General features: G+C 40.2%; 1 protein-coding gene across 1 annotated transcript in view; it reads left to right on the forward strand.

The window, feature by feature from the left end:
- WFS1 (wolframin ER transmembrane glycoprotein) overlaps nucleotides 1-22,895 on the forward strand; it is a 30,032-nt gene that overhangs the window by 1,338 nt on the left and 5,799 nt on the right. Inside the window, exons 2-6 of the mRNA XM_071743987.1 lie at nucleotides 754-951; nucleotides 14,745-14,827; nucleotides 18,656-18,800; nucleotides 19,524-19,694; nucleotides 20,303-20,383. Coding sequence (XP_071600088.1) covers nucleotides 759-951; nucleotides 14,745-14,827; nucleotides 18,656-18,800; nucleotides 19,524-19,694; nucleotides 20,303-20,383 — 673 coding nt within the window. The 5' untranslated portion in view covers nucleotides 754-758. The remainder of the gene's footprint in view (nucleotides 1-753; nucleotides 952-14,744; nucleotides 14,828-18,655; nucleotides 18,801-19,523; nucleotides 19,695-20,302; nucleotides 20,384-22,895) is intronic.

Consider the following 22,895-nt stretch of genomic DNA (forward strand, 5'->3'; position numbering starts at 1 on the left):
TGTACAAGGTGAGCCCTTCAGTAAGCATTTTTATGAAAAATTATTTGATTTGAGACACTTTTTACCACAGTAAAAATCAGTGATCCCCTCAGTTTTTACAGGAGAGCTTAGAGTGGAAATTAAAAGGTCTTATAAGGAATTTTAAGTCCCTGCCTTAGTGGTGTTTGGGTTTTTCTCATTTTTTTTTTTAATTTTCATAAATACTATTTTTTTTTATAAAATAACATCATGTATATTCCAACTGGGAATGTTTATAAAGGGCATCTTTGGTGCTGCTCTCCTTCCCTGGGGTAGTTCTGTATCTTTTGCACCTTCCTATCTTTCTTTTCTTTCTCTGTGGCCTCATCAGGGGGTGGTGATGAACCACACCTTAAATATGGAGTGAAGTTTTCTAAGTCTATAAACATGCCAGTACAGTTCTGTAAAAAGGTAGGAGCCTGTCTTTATTTCTTCCATCTAGAAGTGTAGAAAATTTAGATTCCTTTAGGTGTTTTTTTTTTTATATGCTGTGTTTACAGGATTGATTCATCCATTTTAGCATTTATCTACACTTGAAAGTCAATTCTTCTTTAGTTAAAAATAAAAAGTCAGCTGCTGTTCTGGCACAAAGCTCTATTTGGTCAGTGTTATTCAACAATAGCTGCTCATGCTTGGAGTTATTGTGTATCAATATTTCATGGAATTGCTCAGATTTTAAATCCTTAGCCTGGTTTTGTGTTGTAACCCTGCTACCATTCTTCTCTCATTATGCAGCTAAAATGAATTCAAATCCTGATCCCCCCTCAAGTCCTTCCCACCCCCAGCTGCATCCTGGAAGGTCCCAGCTAAATGCTGCTTCTGTGGACCAGAGTGAGAAGAATCAGAAATCTGGACCATTCTCAGAAGATGCTGCAACTTTTTCTTCTTCAGTTCCTGGCTACTCCCGAAGTAGAGAGAAAGCTGAAAAAAATGGTAAGTGAAAAAAAATGAAAGCAATTCTTCTGCAAAATTGGCTTACATTAAACACTGGGAAATTACTCTGTGTGTATATATTCTAAAGTCTGTTTAAAGACACTTTAAAGTAGAAAAATAAACTTCTCCAGTGTCTTTTAACCTTAACTTTTAACTTTTCCTCTGCAGTTTACTTTGTGAGTAGTTTTCCATCCAGTTTTTCTGCTGTGTGCAGAGCAGTGGGGAAAGAAGTTTGTTTGAAAAATTGACAGGAAGAATTCAATGTACAATAATATTTGGATATTGATTTAATTTCTTTAGTTGGCTAAGTTGCCTACTAACTATGGCTGTAATATGGATATTAATGTGGATGAATATGTATTACTGTAATGTAGACTGAGGAATAATAAATTGTTATACAAAACCAGAGCAACAGAAAATAAATTAAGATGAGCAGGTGGGTAAGAAGTTGGATGAAGAATCATGATAAACTTTGGAAGCAGAATCATACCCTTTTTTTTTTCCCTTAGTGTGAACTCTGTGAGTTTCAAAAAGAAATTATTGTGAGAGCTGATGGGGTGAGAGAAATGATTTATGCCAAAGGTTGAAAGAAAAATATCTGGCTCCTGCTTGGCTGTTGAGTTCCAGTTTTAAATTCAATTTATTATCTAGCACTTGCACAAGAAGGTCTTGTACTTGAGGTCTGGCAAAATTACTGCTCTTTAACTGTATTTGAATGGGACTTTTCACTCTGAAACTACCTATGTGCATGCCCTTAATTTGTAAATATTATATTTATTTGTAAATATTGGCTACTTGTTGAAGCTATAAAGGCTGTTGAAGAGTTTAGAATCATTAAATGTGTGATGGATCAGATGGAGCTGAGCTCTGCACATAGCTCAGGGTGATGTTGTGGCTGTGTTAGCACATCTACTGTTGGCATTTAATTTAGAACTGCTGGAACCTTCTGGGTTCTTTGTTACTAAAAGGCACATTCCAGATGGAGAATTTTTTTTGGAGTCCTGAATTTCTAACCTGCTACACTGCAGCATTCCCAGCTTTGTCATCTCACCCCCCTGTAAAAAAAAATCAAAGATGATGTGGAGTTGGCACTGGTAACATTAATTACCTGGTTATTAACATAGTGGCTCTTTTCTCCCTTTTTTCTTTCCCCAGTTTCTCAGTGTGCTTCAATAGCAAAAACCTTAGGAATGTGGGATGTGGGCTTTGTTTTAATCTGATTTGCAAGAGGCAAATAGGTTTCTGAAAATGAATACAAGCTGTCACTCAGGTATTCATCTCTAGCTAATTCAGAGACTTTCTTATTCTGTATAAAATATTAGACTTCTGTAATCATACTGAGTTGGGTTAAGTTCTCTATACAGACCTGTATGTTTCCTAGTAATACCTATATAATTTTATATTATAGACACTTTTGTTTGTGCCCCATAAAAGAGAATTTTAGAGCATTGATGTGTTTCTCCAGGTTGGTTGTGACTCATTCCTGATTACTTTTAAATTGCTTCCCATGAATATCCTCTCAGTGCTTGATGCCACTCTTAGGAACTTTTCCATCCCCATCTCCATATCCAGGAGTATTTAAAGCTTCAGGATGAGCTACTGTTGCCTTTGTGCCATGCTGGGGTCTCTAACACCCAAGATTTTAGTGGATTTGGGTAGCAAATGCAGTAGATGAGATAATAATTCTTCATCCAGTATTTTCTTCTTCTGTCATTTATTTTGGATTTGTGTCATTTGTCATAATTCTAACAGTTTCTAGAACTGAAAACTCATTTTAAAAAAAGTGGGGAGTTTTTCTTCCACCCACAGCAGCCTGAGAATGTAAACCAGGAATTTTAGTAGGGCTGCAGAAAGAAGAACAGAGAGGGAGAAGGGCACAGTCAGAGTCATGTGTGTGCATGTGGAAAAAAAATAGGGAAAAAGTGATGCCTGAAATAGAAAATGGGCACCTCAGCAATTTCCCAAGTCTTTGACCTGCCACAGAAGGTAATTCTTGAAATCACTGGAGCCTTTACCCATAAATAACATTCAAGTTTCTGATATATCTGGGAAGAGATGAAGGATCTGGTTTCTTAGCCATGGTGTGTGGTTCTGGTTGTATGAAAGGCCATGGACACAACTTGGGGCTCTTCCCACTTCGCGCTCAGAAAAATTAGGAAGTCAATTACTTGGAATGTGTCATGATGATTTTATGATGCTGGCTGTAACTCTGATCTGAGAGAGGAGAGAAAAGAGGAGCACACTGCTGTACAGCAAGCTGTCTCAATAAATGTTTTTACATTTGTAGAACACTCTTCTCTACTGGTGATTTAAACACCCTGTACAGAATTCTGGAGCTCCCCAGTACAAGAGGACAAACTGGGGGGGGGAAGGGTCCAGCAAAGGGCCACAAAAACTGATGGTGTTGGAGCATCATGAGGAAAGGCTGAGAGAGATGGGGCTGTTCAGCTTGAAGACAAAATTCATGGGAAGGTCTTAATGTATGGAAATACCTGAAGGGAGGGTATAAAGGGGACAGAGAAGAAATCTCTTTACTGCTTCCCAGTAGGCACTGGGACCAGAGGCACTGGGACCAGCTGAAATACAGGAGGCCCCATCTCAACATGAGGTTTTTTGCTATGAGGGTGACAAAGCACTGGCTGCCTGGGGAGCTTGTGGAGTCTCCATCCTTGGAGAGACCCAAAAACCACCTGGATGTGGTTCTGGGCAACCAGTTCTTGGTAGCCCTCCATGAGCAGAGGGACCTCCAGATGTCCCTTCCAACCTCAGTGATCCTTGAAATATTCTTGCCAGTGTTCAGTCTGCACTTACAGATGCTGTGGCATCAATGTGAACATGAAGTAATTTATTTTCTGGAAAGAAAATAACCTCCTGCTCTTGCAGCATTATCCATATCTTGCAGCATAATTCAGCAAATTAATGAATGCCCTGGCTCTGACTCAGTAAAGCACACACACATCCTTGCTACTTCACTTGCATCTAACTCCTCTCCTAAAGGAGTTCTTTCCTTTGCAAAAAAGTTCTTTTCTTTGCAAACAAAAGTTCTTTTTCTTTTCTTTGCAATTTTTCAATCACCGCTGATGTTTCATTAGGCAGTGGTTTTGTTATTCCTTGAAGCTCCTCTCTCAGGGGGAGGTAACAGTGCTTTGAGTATTCATTGTGCCAATTAAATTTGGGATTTAATTAAAAGAAACAATAAATTGCTGAGCTTTAGATGATTTGTAGGTACTGGTTTCTTTAAAAAATAAAAAGGAAGGACAAGAAGCTATTGAATTCTTTAGGAAATGTCTGTCTATAAAGTTTTTTTTGGTTTTGTGTGTGCAATAGGAATGGAATGAATTTCAGTAAGCACACTTTCATGTTTAAAAACAATTTTTTTTTTTTTAATTGTTACTCTTTGGCTGTTGTTCCTGGCCAGGAAGTTGATTTGTGAGCAAAGCACATAGACTCCTAATGAGGGCTTCTGAAATTTTAAAACCATTGAGTCATCAGTATTCATGATTAAGCAAATTACAGGACATTTGCTTAAACAGAAAATATCTGCCATTACTTTAATAGTTTGTATAGCAAGGAAGAGCTGCTTGGTAATGAAGTCCAGTGAAGTTTATTGAAACAAAGACTCAAATCTCCTAAGACACTTTCCTTAAGACACTTTTTTTGCCTCCCAGGTGCAGAAACCTCAGTTTTTGTCCAGCTGCTCCCCTCTTTGGCATCTGTATTTCATCCCCTCTCTGCATCCTCCTCCCTTTGTCCTAAAGCAATGAAAAAAGAAAGAGCTCAGATGATGTCCCAACACCAAATTCTCCAAATGGTCTTAAAAAATTTTTGCTGGTGGACCCATTTCCCAGAGCTATTTAAAAAAGCACCTTCAGCTTCTCCCTGTAGCATCTGAGGATCTGAATGCTGCTCCTGTGGATGCAGTGGGTTGGGAAGATGCCTGAATCCAGGTTGCAGGTAAGGGGTCTGTCCAGCTGAGCTAAAAAGCAGCTTTCTGTGCCCTAAGGATGGCTGACTTTGGGGTCAGAGGACTCAAAAAATGACTGGAAAGAAAGTTCTCTGGAAGTTGTTACCATCTTTTGTAATGCTTAAGTGCTTCCAAGCCTGTGAAGTGTCTCTCAAAAAATTGGGCTGTCAATCAGCAGGTAAAAAAAAGGACATTCTAAGTTAATACTAAATCTGGGAGGCAGTTTGAAGGTGATAAAATCTGTTTTATCCACGTTAGAAATTATTTGTGGTTTACATCCTTCATCTACCCTTGCTGCCTGGAAGGGCTGGAGAGGTGGAACTGGGTAGGGAATGAGAGGTGAGAGCTTGGGAAGTTTTCTGAGCATTGCAAAGTTTGAAGAAGCATCTCTGTGTAAGGAAAAAAATGGTTTGGGGGTTTTTCTGACCTCGTTTTTGGTGTTAAGAAAATCCATACAGGTGGCTCTTGGAAGTGAGAACTCCTGGGGAAGGGGTTTGTCCTGCAAGCTGGGCAGAAAGAAATGAGTCTTGAGTTTGTTTTGAAGGTGTGTGGAGTTCTGCTTGTGCTTAGGAAAGTTGTGAGGGGTTTTGCATCTCTTGAAAGAGAATTATTTTGTAAATTGTGTAACTTAGAGCTTATAAATAGCACCCAAAAATCTTCTAAACATTTTACAGTGCATTGTAGCAATGCTCCAAGTGTGTCTCTAGGATACTGCTGAATGGGAGCTCAGAAATAGGGAATCTCTCTAATTTATAAATATTTTTTGAGTGTTAGCCTCTTCCACTTAAGGTTACAAAGAACCTTGGCTTCAAAGCTGTATTTTAGCATTTCTGTGTCTTTGTTTTCTGGCAGTTTGCTCATACAGACTCTGGAGGCAAAGTGAAACATTTGTGCAAATCTCAGAAAAACTTTTGATTGTTGGAAGGGGAGGATGATGCCTTGAAGTATTAATAACTTCCCAATTTATCTGTCAGTTTATTAATGCCCCTTCAATCTTTACCTGTAATTACTCAGGCTCCTGCAAAGCTCATTTGTCAGGAATTGCTGTGGGGGAGAGAGGCTTCTATCCAACCATGAGTTAATGACTCTTTTCAGATAAAATTTTGGGACATAGAACAATGGGAATTGGCTCTTTCAGCTCTGCTGCTGTTGTTGTCCAATACCATGCTGGTGTTTTTCCCATTTGTGGGAGTTTGGGCAGCCTTTCTTTTAGGAAAAAATTCTCCATATTTGCCTCTTTTATCATCTGAAATCCGGGATATCTTTGTTGTCAGCTGAACAAAACATTTGGTAGTGAGAAAAAGCTTTGGATTTGTACAATGTTTAAGATTAAGAAAAGGGCCCTAGCTCAGTCTTCCATTTTTCAGGTGGTTTGATTTCTTCATCTGTGTTTGATAATAAAATCTTCCAGTACAATCCCAGGGTGTTAGAGGGGTAGAAATGAGGAGCTGGAGAATAGAAGAGCAATATTCATATTAGTAAATTGTAATTAAATACAAGTAGCTCTGGAAATCATTCCTGTTGTCTATGTTTAAAAGCATGGGGAGTAAACTTTTTTAACTTGGTTTCCTCCCAAATGAATCAACTGGGCAAACAGGATGGGGAGAGTTGGAAAATGAAAATTCCATTCCTCAGCTGAACCCACTCTTAATTCTGATGAACCTGCACTCAGCAGCAGCAAAACTGCTGGTTCCTGCAGGTATTTTGCAGTGGTTTTGGGAGGAAAAACAGCTGGAAATACCCAGTGTCTGGACATTCAGCTTCAATTCAAAGTGCAGCCAATTCTTACACTGCACTTCCCAAGGAGAGACCTGGAATTGTTGTACACTTGGAGCAGCCCAAGGGCCACTGCTTTTTTATTTTTAGAAGGTCAGACTGGACACAGAAAATTGGGAAATAAAGGAAATACTTTTGCAAGTCAGTTAAGTTATTAGAAGTATTTACTGAGCAAGGTGAGAAGGTACTGTGGGCCTTTTTTAAGGCTGTTTTGCTGATAAGGTGAGGAACTGCTAGAATGGCTGCTTGGTGAAGAGCCTGAGCTGCAGAATTCCTGAAATTCCATTGAGCATTTGGGAGGTTGTTATGAGAACTTTGGGTCTTCACCTGCAGAAATATGCAGAGTTGCTGAGGATGGTTGAGTTGGGTTTTTTTTGGAGGTTTTTTTTTTTGGGGGGGGGGGGCTGGGTTTTTTTGGGGTTTTTTTTGTTTGTTTGTTTGTTTTGGTTTTTGGGGGGTTTTTTGTTGGTGTTTTTTTTGTTGGTGGTGGGCTTTTTTTTGTTGGTGGAGCGGTTTTTTTTGGTGGTGTGGGTTTTTTTGGTGGTGTGGGTTTTTTTGGTGGTGTGGGTTTTTTTGGTGGTGTTTTTGGGGTTTTTTTTGTTGGTGGTTTTTTTGGTTTTTTTTTTTGGTGGTTTTTTTTGGTGGTGTATTTTTTTTGGTGGTGTATTTTTTGGTGGTGTGGTTTTTTTTGGTGGTGTGGTTTTTTTTTTGGTGGTGTGGTTTTTTTTTGGTGGTGTGGTTTTTTTTGGTGGTGTGGTTTTTTTTTGGTGGTGTGGTTTTTTTTTGGTGGTGTGGTTTTTTTTTGGTGGTGTGGGTTTTTTTGGTGGTGTTTTTGGGGTTTTTTTGGTGGTGTTTTTGGGGTTTTTTTGGTGGTGTTTTTGGGGTTTTTTTGGTGGTGTTTTTGGGGTTTTTTTTGTTGGTGGTTTTTTTGGTTTTTTTTTTTTGGTGGTTTTTTTTTGGTGGTGTGGGTTTTTTTGGTGGTGTGGGTTTTTTTGGTGGTGTGGGTTTTTTTGGTGGTTTTTTTTGGTGGTGGTTTTTTTTTGGTGGTGGTTTTTTTTTGGTGGTGGTTTTTTTTGGTGGTGGTTTTTTTTTGGTGGTGGTTTTTTTTTTTGGTGGTGGTTTTTTTTTTTGGTGGTGTTTTTTTTTTTGGTGGTGTTTTTTTTTTTGGTGGTGTTTTTTTTTTTGGTGGTGTTTTTTTTGTGGTGGTGTTTTTTTTGTGGTGGTGTTTTTTTTTGGTGGTGTATCTTTTTTGTTGGGGTTTGGTTTTGTTGGTGTTTGGTTTTGTTGGTTTGTTTCAGGTTCCTTTTCTTTCTGGTGGAAAGGGATAATAACGATAACTTTTAGCTAGAAAATTACTAAAAGCTTCCTTATTTTTAAGCCTCCACTTTTGGAACAAATTAGATACATCCCAGCTCATCAATGAAGGTGAGAATCAGAGGTGCCTGCACAGAAAAAGCAGCAGAGCTGTCTCATTAGCTGTGTGTAAAATTATTGTAATGACTTTATCACAGTACAATAACAGCTATACTGGAAAGAAATACCTTTTAAGAATAGTTTTTCCTCCACTTCTAAAATTTATATTCTCTATAATCCCATCACTCTTAGTTTTCCACCTACGTGCTTTTTTTTTTTTTTTTTTTTTTTCTTCCTATTGCTCTCCTGACAATTTTTTTCTCCATTTTGTGGGGGTGCAGAAGTTATTCCCTTTTCACTGTGATGCTATTTGATGAATTGCAGTTGTGATGTGCCTGGGAGTATTTTCATATCTACAAATGCATTGCTGCTCCCAGAGAAAGCAGAGTTGAGTCCTTGACTTTCAGAAGATTAAAATCCTGTAAACAACTGGCACTGTTATTCCCTTGGCTCCCATCCCTCTTAGTACCTTTAAAAATAGAATGGATGATAATATAAATATTCCTAATTTTTCTTGGGGCAAGCAGAGCCATTTTCAGGTCTCACCATGGAAGGTGAAGCACGTGGAGGGAAGATGCAGTGGACTTTTTAGTTGTAGCTCTTTGCTTGGTAAGAATCCAGGAGGCTTCTGAATGGATGAAAGGATTCAACACTCCTGGATGAGTGTCTGAAGTTTATAAAACCATTTCTCAGAACATTTTGTTGTACCAAGTACTTCTCCAGTCAGTTCTGTTTGTGTGTCACTCAGGTTTATGGTGGGATGCTTCGTGCCTGCTTTTCAGCAGGATGCCAACCTTGCTGGAAAATTGACTCCTACATAGGAACCACTCAACTTTTGGAGCCTGGGGAAAGGGGGTAGGAGGATTTCCCTGGAGACTTCAACTGAACACACAGAAGAACCTTTGGTTTTGTTACAAAACGTACAGACCAACTCTTTAAAAAGCACATTGATAATAGTCTGCCTGTAGATGAACAGCTTTAATCTCTTTTTTTTTGGGGGGGGGGGAGGGCCTTGGGTTTTTTTGGTGTTTTGTGTCTTGCCTTGTGTCTTGCCTTGTGTCTTGCCTTGTGTCTTGCCTTGTGTCTTGCCTTGTGTCTTGCCTTGTGTCTTGCCTTGTGTCTTGCCTTGTGTCTTGCCTTGTGTCTTGTCGTGGGGGTTTTTTTTTTTTGGTTGGTTTGTGTTGGGCTGGGGTTTTTTTGAGGGGGGTTCCTATGCCTGGATGCTGCTTTTGGTGCTGGAAGCCAAATAATAAACCAGGAGCCCAATGGCAGCTTTAATCTCTCCTGAAGGAAGAAATCAGACACCTTTCTGCTTACTTGGTGTCTTCTAGCAAGTGGAAGGATTGCATTTTGTCATAATTACACGTATGCCTTGTGTCTGGGATTCTGGATAGCTTGTTTCATAGAGCAAATAAAACCTGTAATAAAATTCTGTATTCAGTTCCCTGATGATTGGGAATTGGTGATAATTTGATGAACTTAACAGATTTGTGCTTAAAGAAGGAACAGTTCTCTGCCAAAAATCCTAAGTGGAATTACCTCTCAGAATAATCCCATCAGAATTCCCCCAGCACACTTCCAAAGGAACTGGAGGTATTACATAGGATGTGACTCCCCAAGATGTCCAGATGAACTTTTTTTTCCCAAAATGAATTTTTTCCCAAAATGTTATGCTGTATTGAGTTTGATTTATATCCATGGGCAGGCATGCCCTTGGGTTTTTGCATTCCTACTTTTTCCTTGACTATTTATTATTTCAACAACTATGCCTGCTGTGTTTGCTCTGTATGTGCCTGCATTCCTCTTGCTTGTTTCCTACCTAATGGCACAAAATCCTCAGATTTCAGCATTCTAACATTTTTCTTTTCCTAGCAAATGGGCTGTGGCTGACAAGCTGCTGTGTTTTAGAGCTAGAATATTGAATCTGTGAACTTCTTAAAGCAAATTCATATAAATTATTGCTTCACTTTGGTGACAGGCTATTATTTCTGATGCTTCAGTCATGCTTTGGGTTGTTTTCTTTTTGCCTTTTTTAGCCCAGGTGATTTTTGACTCAGTCCTGTCATAGTTTGGAACTTGTAGTAAGACCTCTACTAATGGTGTAAGAAGCTGTAAGAGCTTTTCTTTCTGTCTGTAACCTCAGAAAAGGTCAATTTTGGAGATCTAGGGTAAGACTGATGCTGATGGGAAGTAGGAGGCAGAATTCCCTTAGAACCCTGGTTTGCTAATCCCATTCTTTTGGCCAAGAGTCAAGAGATGCAAGTGCTCCCAAAAGGTCTGGGGGTTCTGAGCACCTGGATGTGTGGGGTTTAAGAAGCCAAATTCTGCTTTTTCTGGAACTGGTTGAAAGGAAGGAGTCAGAGAGTTGTAGTCAATGGGGCAGAATCTGGTTGGAGGTGTGTGACCAGTGGAGTCCCTCAGGGGTCGGTACTGGGACCGGTGTTGTTCAATATCTTCATCAACGACTTGGATGAGGGCATAGAATGTACCCTCAGCAAGTTTGCTGATGACACTAAGCTGGGAGGAGTGGCTGACACACCAGAAGGCTGTGCTGCCATTCAGAGAGACTTAGACAGGCTGGAGAGTTGGGCAGGGAGAAACATGATGAAATTCAACAAGGGGAAGTGTAGAGTTTTGCATTTGGGGAAGAACACCACGATGTCCCAGTATAGGTTGGGGGCTGAGCTGCTGGAGAGCAGTGTAGGTGAAAGAGACCTGGGGGTCCTGGTAGACAAGAAGATGCCCATGAGCCAGCAATGTGCCCTTGTGGCCAAGAAGGCCAATGGCATCCTGGGGTGCATTAGAAAGGGGGTGGTTAGTAGGTCAAGAGAGGTTCTCCTCCCCCTCTATTCTGCATTGGTGAGGCCACACCTGGAGTATTGTGTCCAGTTCTGGGCCCCTCAGTTCAAGAAGGACAGGGAAGTGCTTGAAAGAGTCCAGCGCAGAGCTACTGAGATGATTAAGGGAGTGGAACATCTCCCTTATGAGGAAAGGCTGAGGGAGCTGGGTCTCTTTAGTTTGGAGAAAAGGAGACTGAGGGGTGACCTCATCAATGTTTTCAAATATGTAAGGGGTGAGTGTCAGGGAGATGGAGTTAGGCTTTTCTCAGTGGTGACCAGTGATAGGACAAGGGGTAATGGGTGTAAATTGGAGCATAGGAGGTTCAAGTTGAATATCAGAAAAAATTTTTTTACTGTAAGGGTGACGGAGCCCTGGAACAGGCTGCCCAGGGGGGTTGTGGAGTCTCCTTCACTGGAGACATTCAAAACCCTCCTGGACACGTTCCTAGGGGATGTACTCTAGGGGGCCCTGCTCTGGCAGGGGGGGTTGGACTAGATGATCTTTCCAGGTCCCTTCCAACCCCTAGGATTCTATGATTCTATGATTGGATGGGGCTTGGAGCAACCTGGGCTGGTGGGAGGTGTCCCTGCCCATGCAGGGGGTTGGGACTGGATGAGCTTTGAGGTCCCTTCCCACTCTATTCTGTGATTTCACATCTTAAGTCTTAATTAAATAGAATATTAAAGATGAAACATTCAACTTTTATATCTCTGTCCAGTATCCACTGAATCATTTGTGCTGAGTCACCTTTCTCTCAAAGCAGAATTAAATAAATTTGGAACTGAATCACAGAGTAGCCTGGTGAGGAGCTAAGGTTTTACACAGGGCTCAGAGTAGGAACCACAGCCAAAATGTCAAGTAGTAACCTCAGTCCCACATCCCTGTCCTGTTTTTATTTGTTTCTCCATGAATAATCCATGCCACCTAAAGCTGGGATGCTTTCCCTTGCCTCTTTTCATTGGGATGACTGCAGTGCTCCTGGGCTCTGAGTAACTTCCAGACCTCAGTGCCTTACATAAATGCACCTGACAGCAAACAGCTCCTGAAGTCTGGTTTAATTGTCATAAAAGATACATGAAGTATTGAAAGATGAATGTTCCTCCTCTCCTGGAAATTGTTATATTCAAGACAGAGTAAAATTTGACATGAAAGAGATGGGAGCTTTCAGCAAAGCTGGGAAAGCAAAGCTCCTCCTGACAGCAGTTGTAGGAGGAATACACATCAGGATGTGTTCTGACTAAAACAATGTTTGAGAAGAAGGGGGATAAGTTACAGATGACTTTTTAATGATATTTTAATGATGAGTGCATATAGACATTATATATGTATAGAATTTGTTTCTGCATTGAGCTGAACTGAATGAAAGAAAGGATGTGTTGTTCATCCTTATTCCAAACACTGAGTGGTTTTGAACCTTTTACCTCCAGAAACTGACCTAAATACTTGCTAATAGAGTATATTGATATGGGGGCTATGAAATTTGAGTTTTTCATGCTTTATCCTCTTGCTTATCCTTTAAATAAGGAAAAAATACTGTTAGTTATGGCACCACTATGATAGAAATTATTCTAAATTGGGTCTCCAAAAGCCCACCACAACCTGCTCTTCCTCCCTAGCCCTTTACAACTACAGAACCAACCCACAGACATAATTTTAGTTACCTTTTATTTCTATCTGTAGGTCCTATGTGAGAATACATAAGTGATAATCAGAGATGGAAAACAGCAGCAGGAGGGGGGTTTTGCCCCTGGCAGTCAGTGCTCTGCTAGAAAAAATATTTCAACAAGTTTGCCTGCAGTTTTATTCTTTTTTTTTTTTTTCTCAGTAAAGGTGGTAGCTGGAACATAAGGCAGGCTGCCTGTTCTTAGTTTTGTTTTTTTCACATTTACCATCTCCGGGAGGAATATTATTTACATGTTAATCAGCAGGATGATTACAATAAAGAAGTTATATCCTAATGGTGCAGAAGCAAAATGAGACGGTTTGAGTGCTTTCTACTTTAATAAGTGTCCTTATCTGCCAGGCATTGATCTGAGCAAGAGAGAGAAGGGCAGAGCCATCCTATCCCATCCCATCCCATCATTAGGGTGTCTGTCAGCTCTATCAGGAAACTTCTTTCTGTAGCCTCTGGGGCTTTTTTCTGCACCTCTAAAGAAAAAAGGAGACCTTAGAGCACCTTCCAGTACCTGAAGGGGCTACAGGAAAGCTGGGAAGGGACTTTGGACAAGGGCCTGGAGTGATAGGACAAGGAGGATGGTTAAAGCTGGAAAAGGGGAGTTTTATGTTAGATACTAAGAAGAAATTCATTGCTTTGAGGGTGCAGAGCCCCTGGAACAGTTTGTCCAGGGAAATTGTGGCTGCCCCATCCCTGGCAGTGTCCAAGTCCAGGTTGGATGGGGCTTGGAGCAACCTGGGCTGGTGGGAGGTGTCCCTGCCCATGCAGGGGGTTGGGACTGGATGAGCTTTAAGGTCCCTTCCAACCCAAACCATTCTGTGATTTTAGGAAATTCCACTTCATTATAAAATACCCACTTCTGAATAGTTTATCCAGAGCATCACTGAAGTATTTGTGGCATTCTCTTCTCAACATGTAGAAAATCCTGAGCAGAAAAAAAAAAAAAAAAAAGGTCCATAGCCAAGATTGTTGCTGCAGAAATTTTGATGCAAAAGAAAATCATGAATATGAAAGCACAGGAAGAAACAGAAAAAGTACTGCCTTCCATAACTTCTTTCATCTGAGAGGATTAGATGAATGAATAATATGTTTATTTCAAACAAGATGCTTCTTGTTCCTTGTAAGCAAAGGGATGTCTGTTGGGGGGAGTGGTGCCATCTGGAAAAGTGGCTTCTGGCTTGTTTAGAGCTCTGTTGGGTAGAGATCAGCACAAGGAGAATAAGTGGTTAGCTTGGGGATGCTGCTTACCTATTTAATGATAGTACTTTTGCAAATTTCTGCAACAGCCAAGGGCTAAAATAAAATTATTTTTCATTATGTGCCTCCTTTAGCCTGCTCTAATCTGGCATCAGTATTTTCTCTGAGGGGAGCTGGGCAGAGAAAACTTCAGTGTGGGGAAGGAGAGAATTTACTTCATCATTTGCTCCATTTTAACAAAAGCATTGGCTGCTTCTTCTTTGGAAATGGTCCCAGGGGTGCTAAAGAATGGAAAGAGCCCCTGATCTTGGGGAGATTATTTGGAATCAGGTTTATTTCTCAGTTCCTTGAGAACAGAAGGTGAAGTCTGTATCTGCACAGCAGATAGCAAAGAAAAAAAAAAATAGAGATAAGAGGAATTGGACATGAAACAATGAGTTTTGTAACAGTGTAGTGAGATTTCAGATGTACTGAGTCTATATTCAAGGTACAGCTCCTAAAATGGCCTCACTGCTGAGTAAAGAGGCTGGCAGGTGAAAGACCCAAGTGCTGTCAAAAGGAAAAAATAATCCTAGTACAGAAGCTGATCCATGCTGCATGTTCCACTGTTTGTCCTAATAAATGGAAATGAATCCTTTGGAAGTAAAGGAGAAGCTGCATGTGTGTATACTGAGATGGAATATAAATATAGGGTAATAGGGTGAGGATGGGGTTGGCTCAATGATCCTGAAGGTGTTTTCCAGCCTGAGCAGTTCTATGAATCTATTGGAATGACTTCCACTGTTCTTGCCAAACACTTGTGTTGGATTATTTATTTTTTAGATACAATCTTTTAGCTCTTCAGACACGTATAGGGATGTTTTATGGAATGCTTTCAAAAATACTGCCAGTAAAAAAAAAATATTTCTCTCTCCAATTAATTTATAGAGGGCATGAAGGAAGAACCTGATGTGCTCTTTGAGGAACTGCTTGAGAGGGCCAAAGGTGGAGAAGCAAAAGCACAAACAGAGGTAATTTTCTGTCTTCTTTGTCCAGTCTTCTTAGCTCTTAATTCCAGCCCTGCCTGCTGCAGAACTGTTACCTCTTCTTGAGTTGGACTGCATCTGTTTTGATCTTAAAATCTGCAAAGAAAGGTGATGCCAGATGCTTCCCTGCCTTGGGAAGTGCTCCTTGCTTGGAAGTGTTACTGGATGCAGGTCCAAGTCTTGAGTAAGGCTTTAGGATGCTTGTGAAACTGGGGAGGATCAGCTGGGAGGGTGCAGAACTGCTTTTCCTTTCTTGTGAAAGGAAGTGCCAAGGAGTTACTGCTACTGGAAACTATTAAATCCAGTTGGTACCACACCTCTTGGACTGGGATCTGTGGGAAAAACTGCTTCTGAGGTACTTCAGCAGGAGCAGGGTTTGGGGTTTTTTTTTTGTTCTTAGACCTTTTCTTTGCTGAATTAGCACATTTTAGAGAAGAAGCCCCTCCTTGTTGGTTGAAATTAGATGTCTTAGTTGTATGTTTGCAGGTACATTTGACTTAATGGCACTTCTGCCCCCATATGTCTTAGACCTTGAGGTGTTCCTTAAGTTCCATACAGAGCAGTTTTTCTGCTGCATTTGATTTTCAGGCATGGTGGTATAAATAGCTTAAAATAATTCAGGAGCACTTTAAATTGTTAGTGTTTTACTTGTCAATCTTTTCCAGCTTCAGCTGGGATGGCAGAAGGGAGAGGTTGTGGTCTCCTCCATACTCTGGTGGTCTGGCTTTTTCCCCAAAGGTTGCCCCTCTTTTTACAAATAGAAGGCAGGGATGGGAAAGAAATCCTTCTAAAGCTGCTAAAAAAATAAATGGCCATTCCCTGCTTGCTCCTGACTCCATAAGTTGTCAGAGGGGCAGTCTGACCTTGGAGTTGTAACCCGAGCCAGGAAAAAATTCCTCACCTTGGGAGCAGCAAAATCCACATCTTGGCTCTGTTCCACCATACAAAAGCAAGCAAACCCCATAAATACCCTCTCAGGATATAACTTGCAGTTGAGTAAGAGGGAATGTATGTAATCCAAGCCTCTGATGTGTGTGTATTTCTGTGTCTAAATAATGATTTAATCTGTCTCAGTTCATTCCACCTTCACTCCCTTCTTTCAGCTCCTTAACAGTGAGAACTTTCTGTTCCCACACAATGAGAGGATTCGTGTTGCAAAGAGACCCAGCATCCAATTTTGCTTGGGTTTACATTCAGGATGAACTGGCTGCCTGAAAAGAACCCCAAAATACAGCAGTTTCTTTTCTTTGTAATCAAATTTCTTGTGATTTGGAGAGAGGGAATTCACTTTTAGTGTGTAAAACCCTGAAATATTTTCCCTCTGCTGTTCACTAAGTCCCTTTAGAAGCAGCTAGAAAAATCTGTGTGTAAAACTCTGAAAGAAATATTTTTCCCTCTGCTATTCAGTAAGTCCCTTTGGAAGCAGTTAGAAAAATTTGGGTTTATTTCTTCTCTTTGTAGGACTAAGGATGAGAAGCTGAGGTGACACTGTTGTGCTAATAACTACAGAGCCCAATACAAGAAATCTTTTGCTTCACTGGCTTGTAGTTATTACTCTGAGTTTATTAAAAAATAACCCTGTATTGACTGTGGAATTATATGCACTCTGGCTTGATGACTGTAGCTTTATGTGGTTCCTTTAGAGAGAAAAAAGGAAATTCTGGAAATGAGACCCCCACAGCTGAAGGGCTCTGATGGGGAAAAGGCAGCTCTGGGTCTCCAACCTGGATCCCTGGATGGGGAATTTTGGAGATGACCACCTGGGATAGCAATGCCCACATCTGAGAGCAACCCAAGTAAGGAGATGAAGCTGTTACCTTCATCTCAAGTCTTAGCTCAGGGTTCAGAGAATCCCTGATTGCTTAAATGACAAAGCTGAGGTCAACACCTTTTCCCAGAATTTCTTCCTTCAAGTGGTTCCATCTTAGGAGCTTTGGTTCTTTTTTGGAGGGTGGACCTTCCAGTAGTATTTCATGGGTAGCCTTGATGTCTGTTACTGGATTTGGAGGTGGGTTGGTTTGTTTGGTTGGTTTTTTGCTATCAAAGCCTCTAGCAAGTAAGCTTGTGATTTTATAATCAAAATAAAGGGAAAAAAATTTCTGGTGTTTCAGATTTTGGGGGTGGATTCTGTGAATTTTTTTTTGGGGGTGGGCAAATGATTGAAACCTTAATGTTTAACACATAAAACACACATTAAATATAAACAACCAGAAATAAACCAAACCACATTAAGAAAAAAATGAAACACAACAGGCAAGCCAAAAGCTACTTCAGTCATAGACCAGGTGTGGGGTTTTTTTGCTCATGCAGTGTGACTAATTCAGAAATCTGTTAGTTTATGGTGCAATGTAGATTTATTTCTGTGGCCAAGAGGTCCTTCTGGACTTGGAGCTGCCCCTACTACTCGTGAAGCAATGCTGCAGCTCTGAATGGCTATAAATACAAACATGCTTGAGAAACAGCTGTTCTTGTCAGAGGATGTTATTTATGATGTAATGTGCTCAAGCAATCACTTTCTGAAATAAATAAATAGCTGAAGGTCCCCCCGGGTGATCAATTACCATGCAGTTGCTGAAACTTTTATTTTTCCTGTCTGATGTATTCTCTTCTTGGCCAGCCAATTTGTGTGCTGCTTGTGGAGCTGTGGAATGACATCCTAAACATCCATAGTTTGGATTCCTTAGTCCAGTTTGTTGGATTTCTGGATGGTTTTGGGTAGATGCAGTGTGTAGGTTGAAGGGATTTAGTGGCTGTGATGTCTCCTCAGGAGCTCTCTCTGTAGAAGTTGTTGGAGCAGACACTTAATGTATGAAACCAGCTGTAAAACCTCACCAAATGGCAAAATTTCAGAGCAAATGTCAAACAGGGCTTGGAGAAGATAATTCTGTGAACTTAGAGCTTGAATTTGCATGAACATAACTGAATTTACAGTGGGGCAGAAAGGGAGTGCAGAGAACCAAGAGAAAGCATTTCCCAACTTCTCCAAGCATGTGGATAAAATATCCACAGGAGTTTTGGCCACTTTCTGCCATATTTTTTGTCTTGTGAGGAACAGGAGTGGTTTATGCAATTGCAATTAGGTATTTACTAGCATGTTACCATGTATTACCATATATTACCATGGATATATGGTTTTATGGAAGGAAGAAAAAAAGGTGGATGTTTTCTTATCCCTAAAAAAACAGCACAGGAAACTGCTCCATAATTCCTGCAATCCTAAATAGGATTCTTCCAGGCCATCTCACTGAAATTGTTTGATGTTTAAGCAGTATTAGTTTTATTCCATTCACTAATCAATAGTTTGCTTGGACCATCAGTGGCTAAACTTTTCTGAGTCGAGGATTTCACTGCTGAAGCCTCCTTCCATTTCCAGTGCTTTTTCTTAATAACTTCATTGGAATTTCTGAATGCTATGGGCAGCAGGTTGTTACACTTAATTTTTGTGTTTCTAAAATGAAGGCAGCACCATTGTCTGACAGGTGCTATGGGAGGAAAAGCCTTCAAGAAAACTTTTTAAATTCAAGGTAACAACACCAGGAGCTTTACCTGATCCTGCTTGATGCTTAAAGGCCAACAGCAGTGAATTTATTAACCTGGCCAAATCTATTGAGACTCTTTCTTGCTTCCAGATCTGGAAGTTGATCTTTCTCTTCAGCAGATCACCTTACATCTATGTTTTTTAGGGCTAGGAGCAAATGTTTTGACCTTTTGTTAAAACAGATTTTATTCTAGCAGAGTTCCCCGAGGGGTGGGAGGAGAAGGAGTGAAGTGCATTTCAGTCATTGATGGAATTTTGTTCCCTGCTTATTCTAGGTGGGGAAACACTTCTTGAGGTTAGCAGAAGAGGAGGATGAAGAACTTAACAACTGCAGTGCTGTTGACTGGTTCATCCTTGCTGCTAAGCAAGGCCGGAGAGAAGCTGTCAAACTCCTGCGTAGGTGCCTGGCAGAGAGAAGAGGTATGGGTTCTAAGGGACACTTTTCTGGTGCTTCCTTACTTGATCTGAAATAATAATGGACTCATTTGAACACTGAAAAGAAGGGAAAAGCTCCTGGCAAAGTGATGTGAGTGGTTGCTGACAGCAAACGGGTGATTTAAAAAGGATTAATTACTGATGCTGCTCATAAAAGCATTTATATCAATTACTTGCTTGAATCCCTTCATGGAACTGATGCTTGTTCCTCCCCTCCCCACCTTTCATTCAAACTTCTTTGACCATGAAGGTCATAAATAAGCACACACCACCTATATATCTCCTGCTTAGAACCTCTTTCCTCATCTTTTTTCTCTGTCTTCTCCCACTTGAAGATCCACATCATCCTTTGGGCTCCTTCCCACGCTTTGAATGGTCTCTTCTTGTCTGCCAACTATTTGATCTGTTATTTAAAGCACCACCTTTTGCCTGAACAGCTGAACTTGAAAAATGGAAGCAGGACATAAGGATAATGCCTGTCTTGCTTAGTCTTTGAAGTACAGCTTAAACTTCAGCAATGTGCTAAGATTTTGAGAAGCTGTGGGCACAGAAGGCGTTTGAGCAATTTACTGAGGTGGTCAAGATGTGAAAGAGACTTGAAGGTTCAGGCTAAACTGAGGGAAAAAAAAAAAATCTGGGGGGTAAAAAACCTGTCATTTATGTGTGGGGGTGGGATAATAGCAGCTAATGTATTTTTCTTTCCTTGAGGCATCACTTCTGAGAATGAGCAAGAAGTGAAAAAATTATCATCTGAGACTGATTTGGAGAGAGCGGTGAGGAAAGCTGCCTTAGTCATGTATTGGAAATTAAACCCAAAAAAGAAGAAGCAATTAGAAGTTTCTGAACTACTGGAAAATGTTGGGCAAGTTGACAATGAAGGTTTGTTTATGAACTGATTTATGGTATTGTTAAAGCATATCCTTAGAGTACAAATATAGCCAGAAACTTAAAGTTTTTAAACAGTCAGGCATGAGATAAAAGTAAATATATGAGCTACTTAGTCATTAACACTGCTGTTTTCTAACTCTCTTTTAATAAATTCTGTTCTCTGGAGCAATAAAATTAGTTCATGAAGGCCTGGCAGTTTGTGTTGCTTGTGATTCTGTTAAGTAGTCATAGAAGGGACCAAATATTAAAAATATTTTAATTTGACACTCACCATCTTTAGCAAATAAATCTTTTATGGCTTTGCTGTGTTTGACTTTTTTCCTTAAGAGTTATTCTGATGTTAGTTTACTAAATATTTCCATGTACAAGCCCAGTGTTCAAGCCACCTGGCTCACTCCACTGTCAGGGCAGGATATATTACCTATGGCAGAGCCCTTTTCTCCTCCAGGAGTACAGAAAGCTCGACAGCCTCTCCTTACCTATTTGTATCCTTGCCTTTTCATGACTTCGAAGAAATACCATTTTTCAGATGAATTTTTCAGCTTAAAGAACATTCTAGTTATTGTTTGACTTCCCATAAACTTCTGTTCTTGACCCAGATGGTGAGAAGCAACCTGGCCCAGTCCCAAAGTCTGTGCAGAAGCAGAGAAGGATGCTGGAGCGATTGGTGAGCAGTCAATGTGAGTGCAATGGGATGCTTTCAACCTTTTGCCTCTGGGTTTGGTTTCTCTTTGGTTTTGCCAAGCAGTTTTGGGCTGCCAGAGTAAGGATTTATAGCATATTTGGATTGCTTTAAGCTGATAGTGTCAGTTTATGATACGTGCAAGGTAAATAAATCCCTCTGCATGTGAACCTCATTCCAGTGAGCTTGTCAGTGATCAGCATACTAAGAGGAGTTTGCATCTCATTTGTTATTTTTATGTTCTTGCCCTTTCAGCACTTACCAGTATCAATACACACAAATTCTGCACTCTCAGTCATTTTTTTTTTTCTTTAGTGCTGCACTGTTGTAAGCTTTTTTTATTACAATGAGGGAATTAATTATGCAGCCACCGAATGCAAACAGATCTCATTCTATTTGCCTTGCTTCTTTTTTTCCCTTCCTTTATAATGAGTTTGCCTTCTCATATTTGTTCAGGATTGATGCAGGAAAGATGCAGCAAAGTGCTCCTGCCATAAGTGAAGGGCAGCTTGGCTCATGCAGTGGGGAGAATTAAACCACTCAGCACACACAGGGCCAGACTTGTAGCCCCAAATCAGTCAGCTTTGTAAAATATGGTGTTTTGATGGTGTTTTATATGTTTTTATGGTTATATGGTGGTTTTTTTATGGTGAGCTTTTGTAAAATATAGGATGGGGGCTAGACTTGAAATAAAGGTCTCCCTAGTCCTGCATTCCTAAAAAATGCTGCTGTGCTGTTGGACCTTCAGGAGGAAAGTGAAGTTATTAAATTAAGGTAATGCATTCTAACAATGCAAGGTGTAGTTTTTCAAGATTATCTAACATGAGGTTTGATTAATCACTGGTAGGAAAATCTCATTTTCTTGAAGTGCAGTAGGTCAAATCAAAATATTTCATGTACAGTCTAGATAAATTTTTGAAGATGAGTTTTAAATTCACCAAGCATTACTTATTACTACAATAAGTAGTAATACTACAAGCAAATTACTTGTTACTACACCTGGAGTAGAGAATGGGTGTAACTAAAATATCCTACAGGTATCAGTGAGCCACATCTTGGGGGGACAGGTTTAAACTGCCTGAAAGATTAGATTTACATTTCATTAAGTCAGTTTGGCCTTGACCCTCAAGGATTGTGTTTGTTACACAGATTACATCTGAAAATTACATTTCTCTTTCAGTTTAATATTAACTTTCCCAGCAGTGCCAGAGGAGGAGGGACACGTGCCTGTGTGCATCCATGAAGGATTAGGTGACAGAAAAAGAATTTTATTTTGGAGAGCAAGCTTGTGGTCCTATCAGAACTTCTGTTGGAGTAGGTCAGCAGTTTTTCCAACTCATTGGCTACTTCTGGAAAGCTAAAAAGAGCCCTTCAAGCTGAGACTGGTGTGTTCCATGGTCCAATCCTGGTACTAGAATGTGCACATACCTGGGTTCATCACAGCTAAATTACACTGGGGTTTAATTGTGCTCTTTCCATCCCTGAGCTGCCCCAGCACGTGCTGATAGAGCAGGAGAGCAAAGCAACTCATTTTTTTCTGGATTCTTCACTAGCTCAAAATGTTATCAGGAAAAGAACAGGCAATTTTAAAAGTTTTTAATTATTTTTTAGAGCTTAAGTGGCAGATAAAATAACAGGAGTGTAAATGAACCTACCTGTAAGCGTGGGCAGAAAATTGATGTGCTTATTTTTCTTTCTCTCCAGTTGATGGGGGGAAGCAGGGGAATTTGTCATAACCAAATGGAGAAAAAGAAAAAAAAAATCTGTGAATAATAAAGTCGAATCCTCAACATACCCTTTTTATATCAATTTAAGAGACACACAGCTGACAAGCTACTAATAACACTTAAAACCCCAAAAGTTTTCATCAAACATTTTAAAGTAGGGGTTCAGCTGTTCCATCTTCTCTGCAGAAGTCTTTTCATGGGTGATGAAGACAGCTCCTACTTTCCAGCATTTCCTTCTGCCATCCACTGGGTTTCTTCCTTCAGTTTTAATCCACAGACAATACTTGGGAGGTCATTTTGAAGCCAGATGGGTGTTTGTAGGTATGAGATATATGGGGTATCTTTAGTGGAGGGCTAAGCAGATATAATCCTGAGAGTATAAATATCATTCCTCTGACAGGCCACCTATTCATAGGATGCTAAGAAATCCCCCTCAGGATGTCCATGCTCTCCTAAAAGTGTTGCTAAGGAATTTTTTTGAGGCTCACATCTAATAAATCATTGAAATAAATGATTTCTTGTTTGTTGGGAGGCATGCCAGGTGGTATTTTGTGGGATATAAGGCTGCAGACAATGGAGGAGGGAAAAAACATGAGTTAAAGTGCAAAGAAAAGGCAACATCCATGTTGAGGTTAAAGTAAAGGATTACCTGTATTTCTGTGTTTCTGTTGGGCTCTTTTAGTACCCTTCTCTTGAAGCAGATATCTTAATACAAATATTTTATTTTCTTCTCTACCTACAGTGTTTTCATGTTAAGTTCATGTTCATGTTAAGTTCATGTTA

The sequence above is a fragment of the Heliangelus exortis genome, chromosome 4 (assembly GCF_036169615.1).
Source record: "Heliangelus exortis chromosome 4, bHelExo1.hap1, whole genome shotgun sequence".
NCBI lineage: Eukaryota > Metazoa > Chordata > Aves > Apodiformes > Trochilidae > Heliangelus > Heliangelus exortis.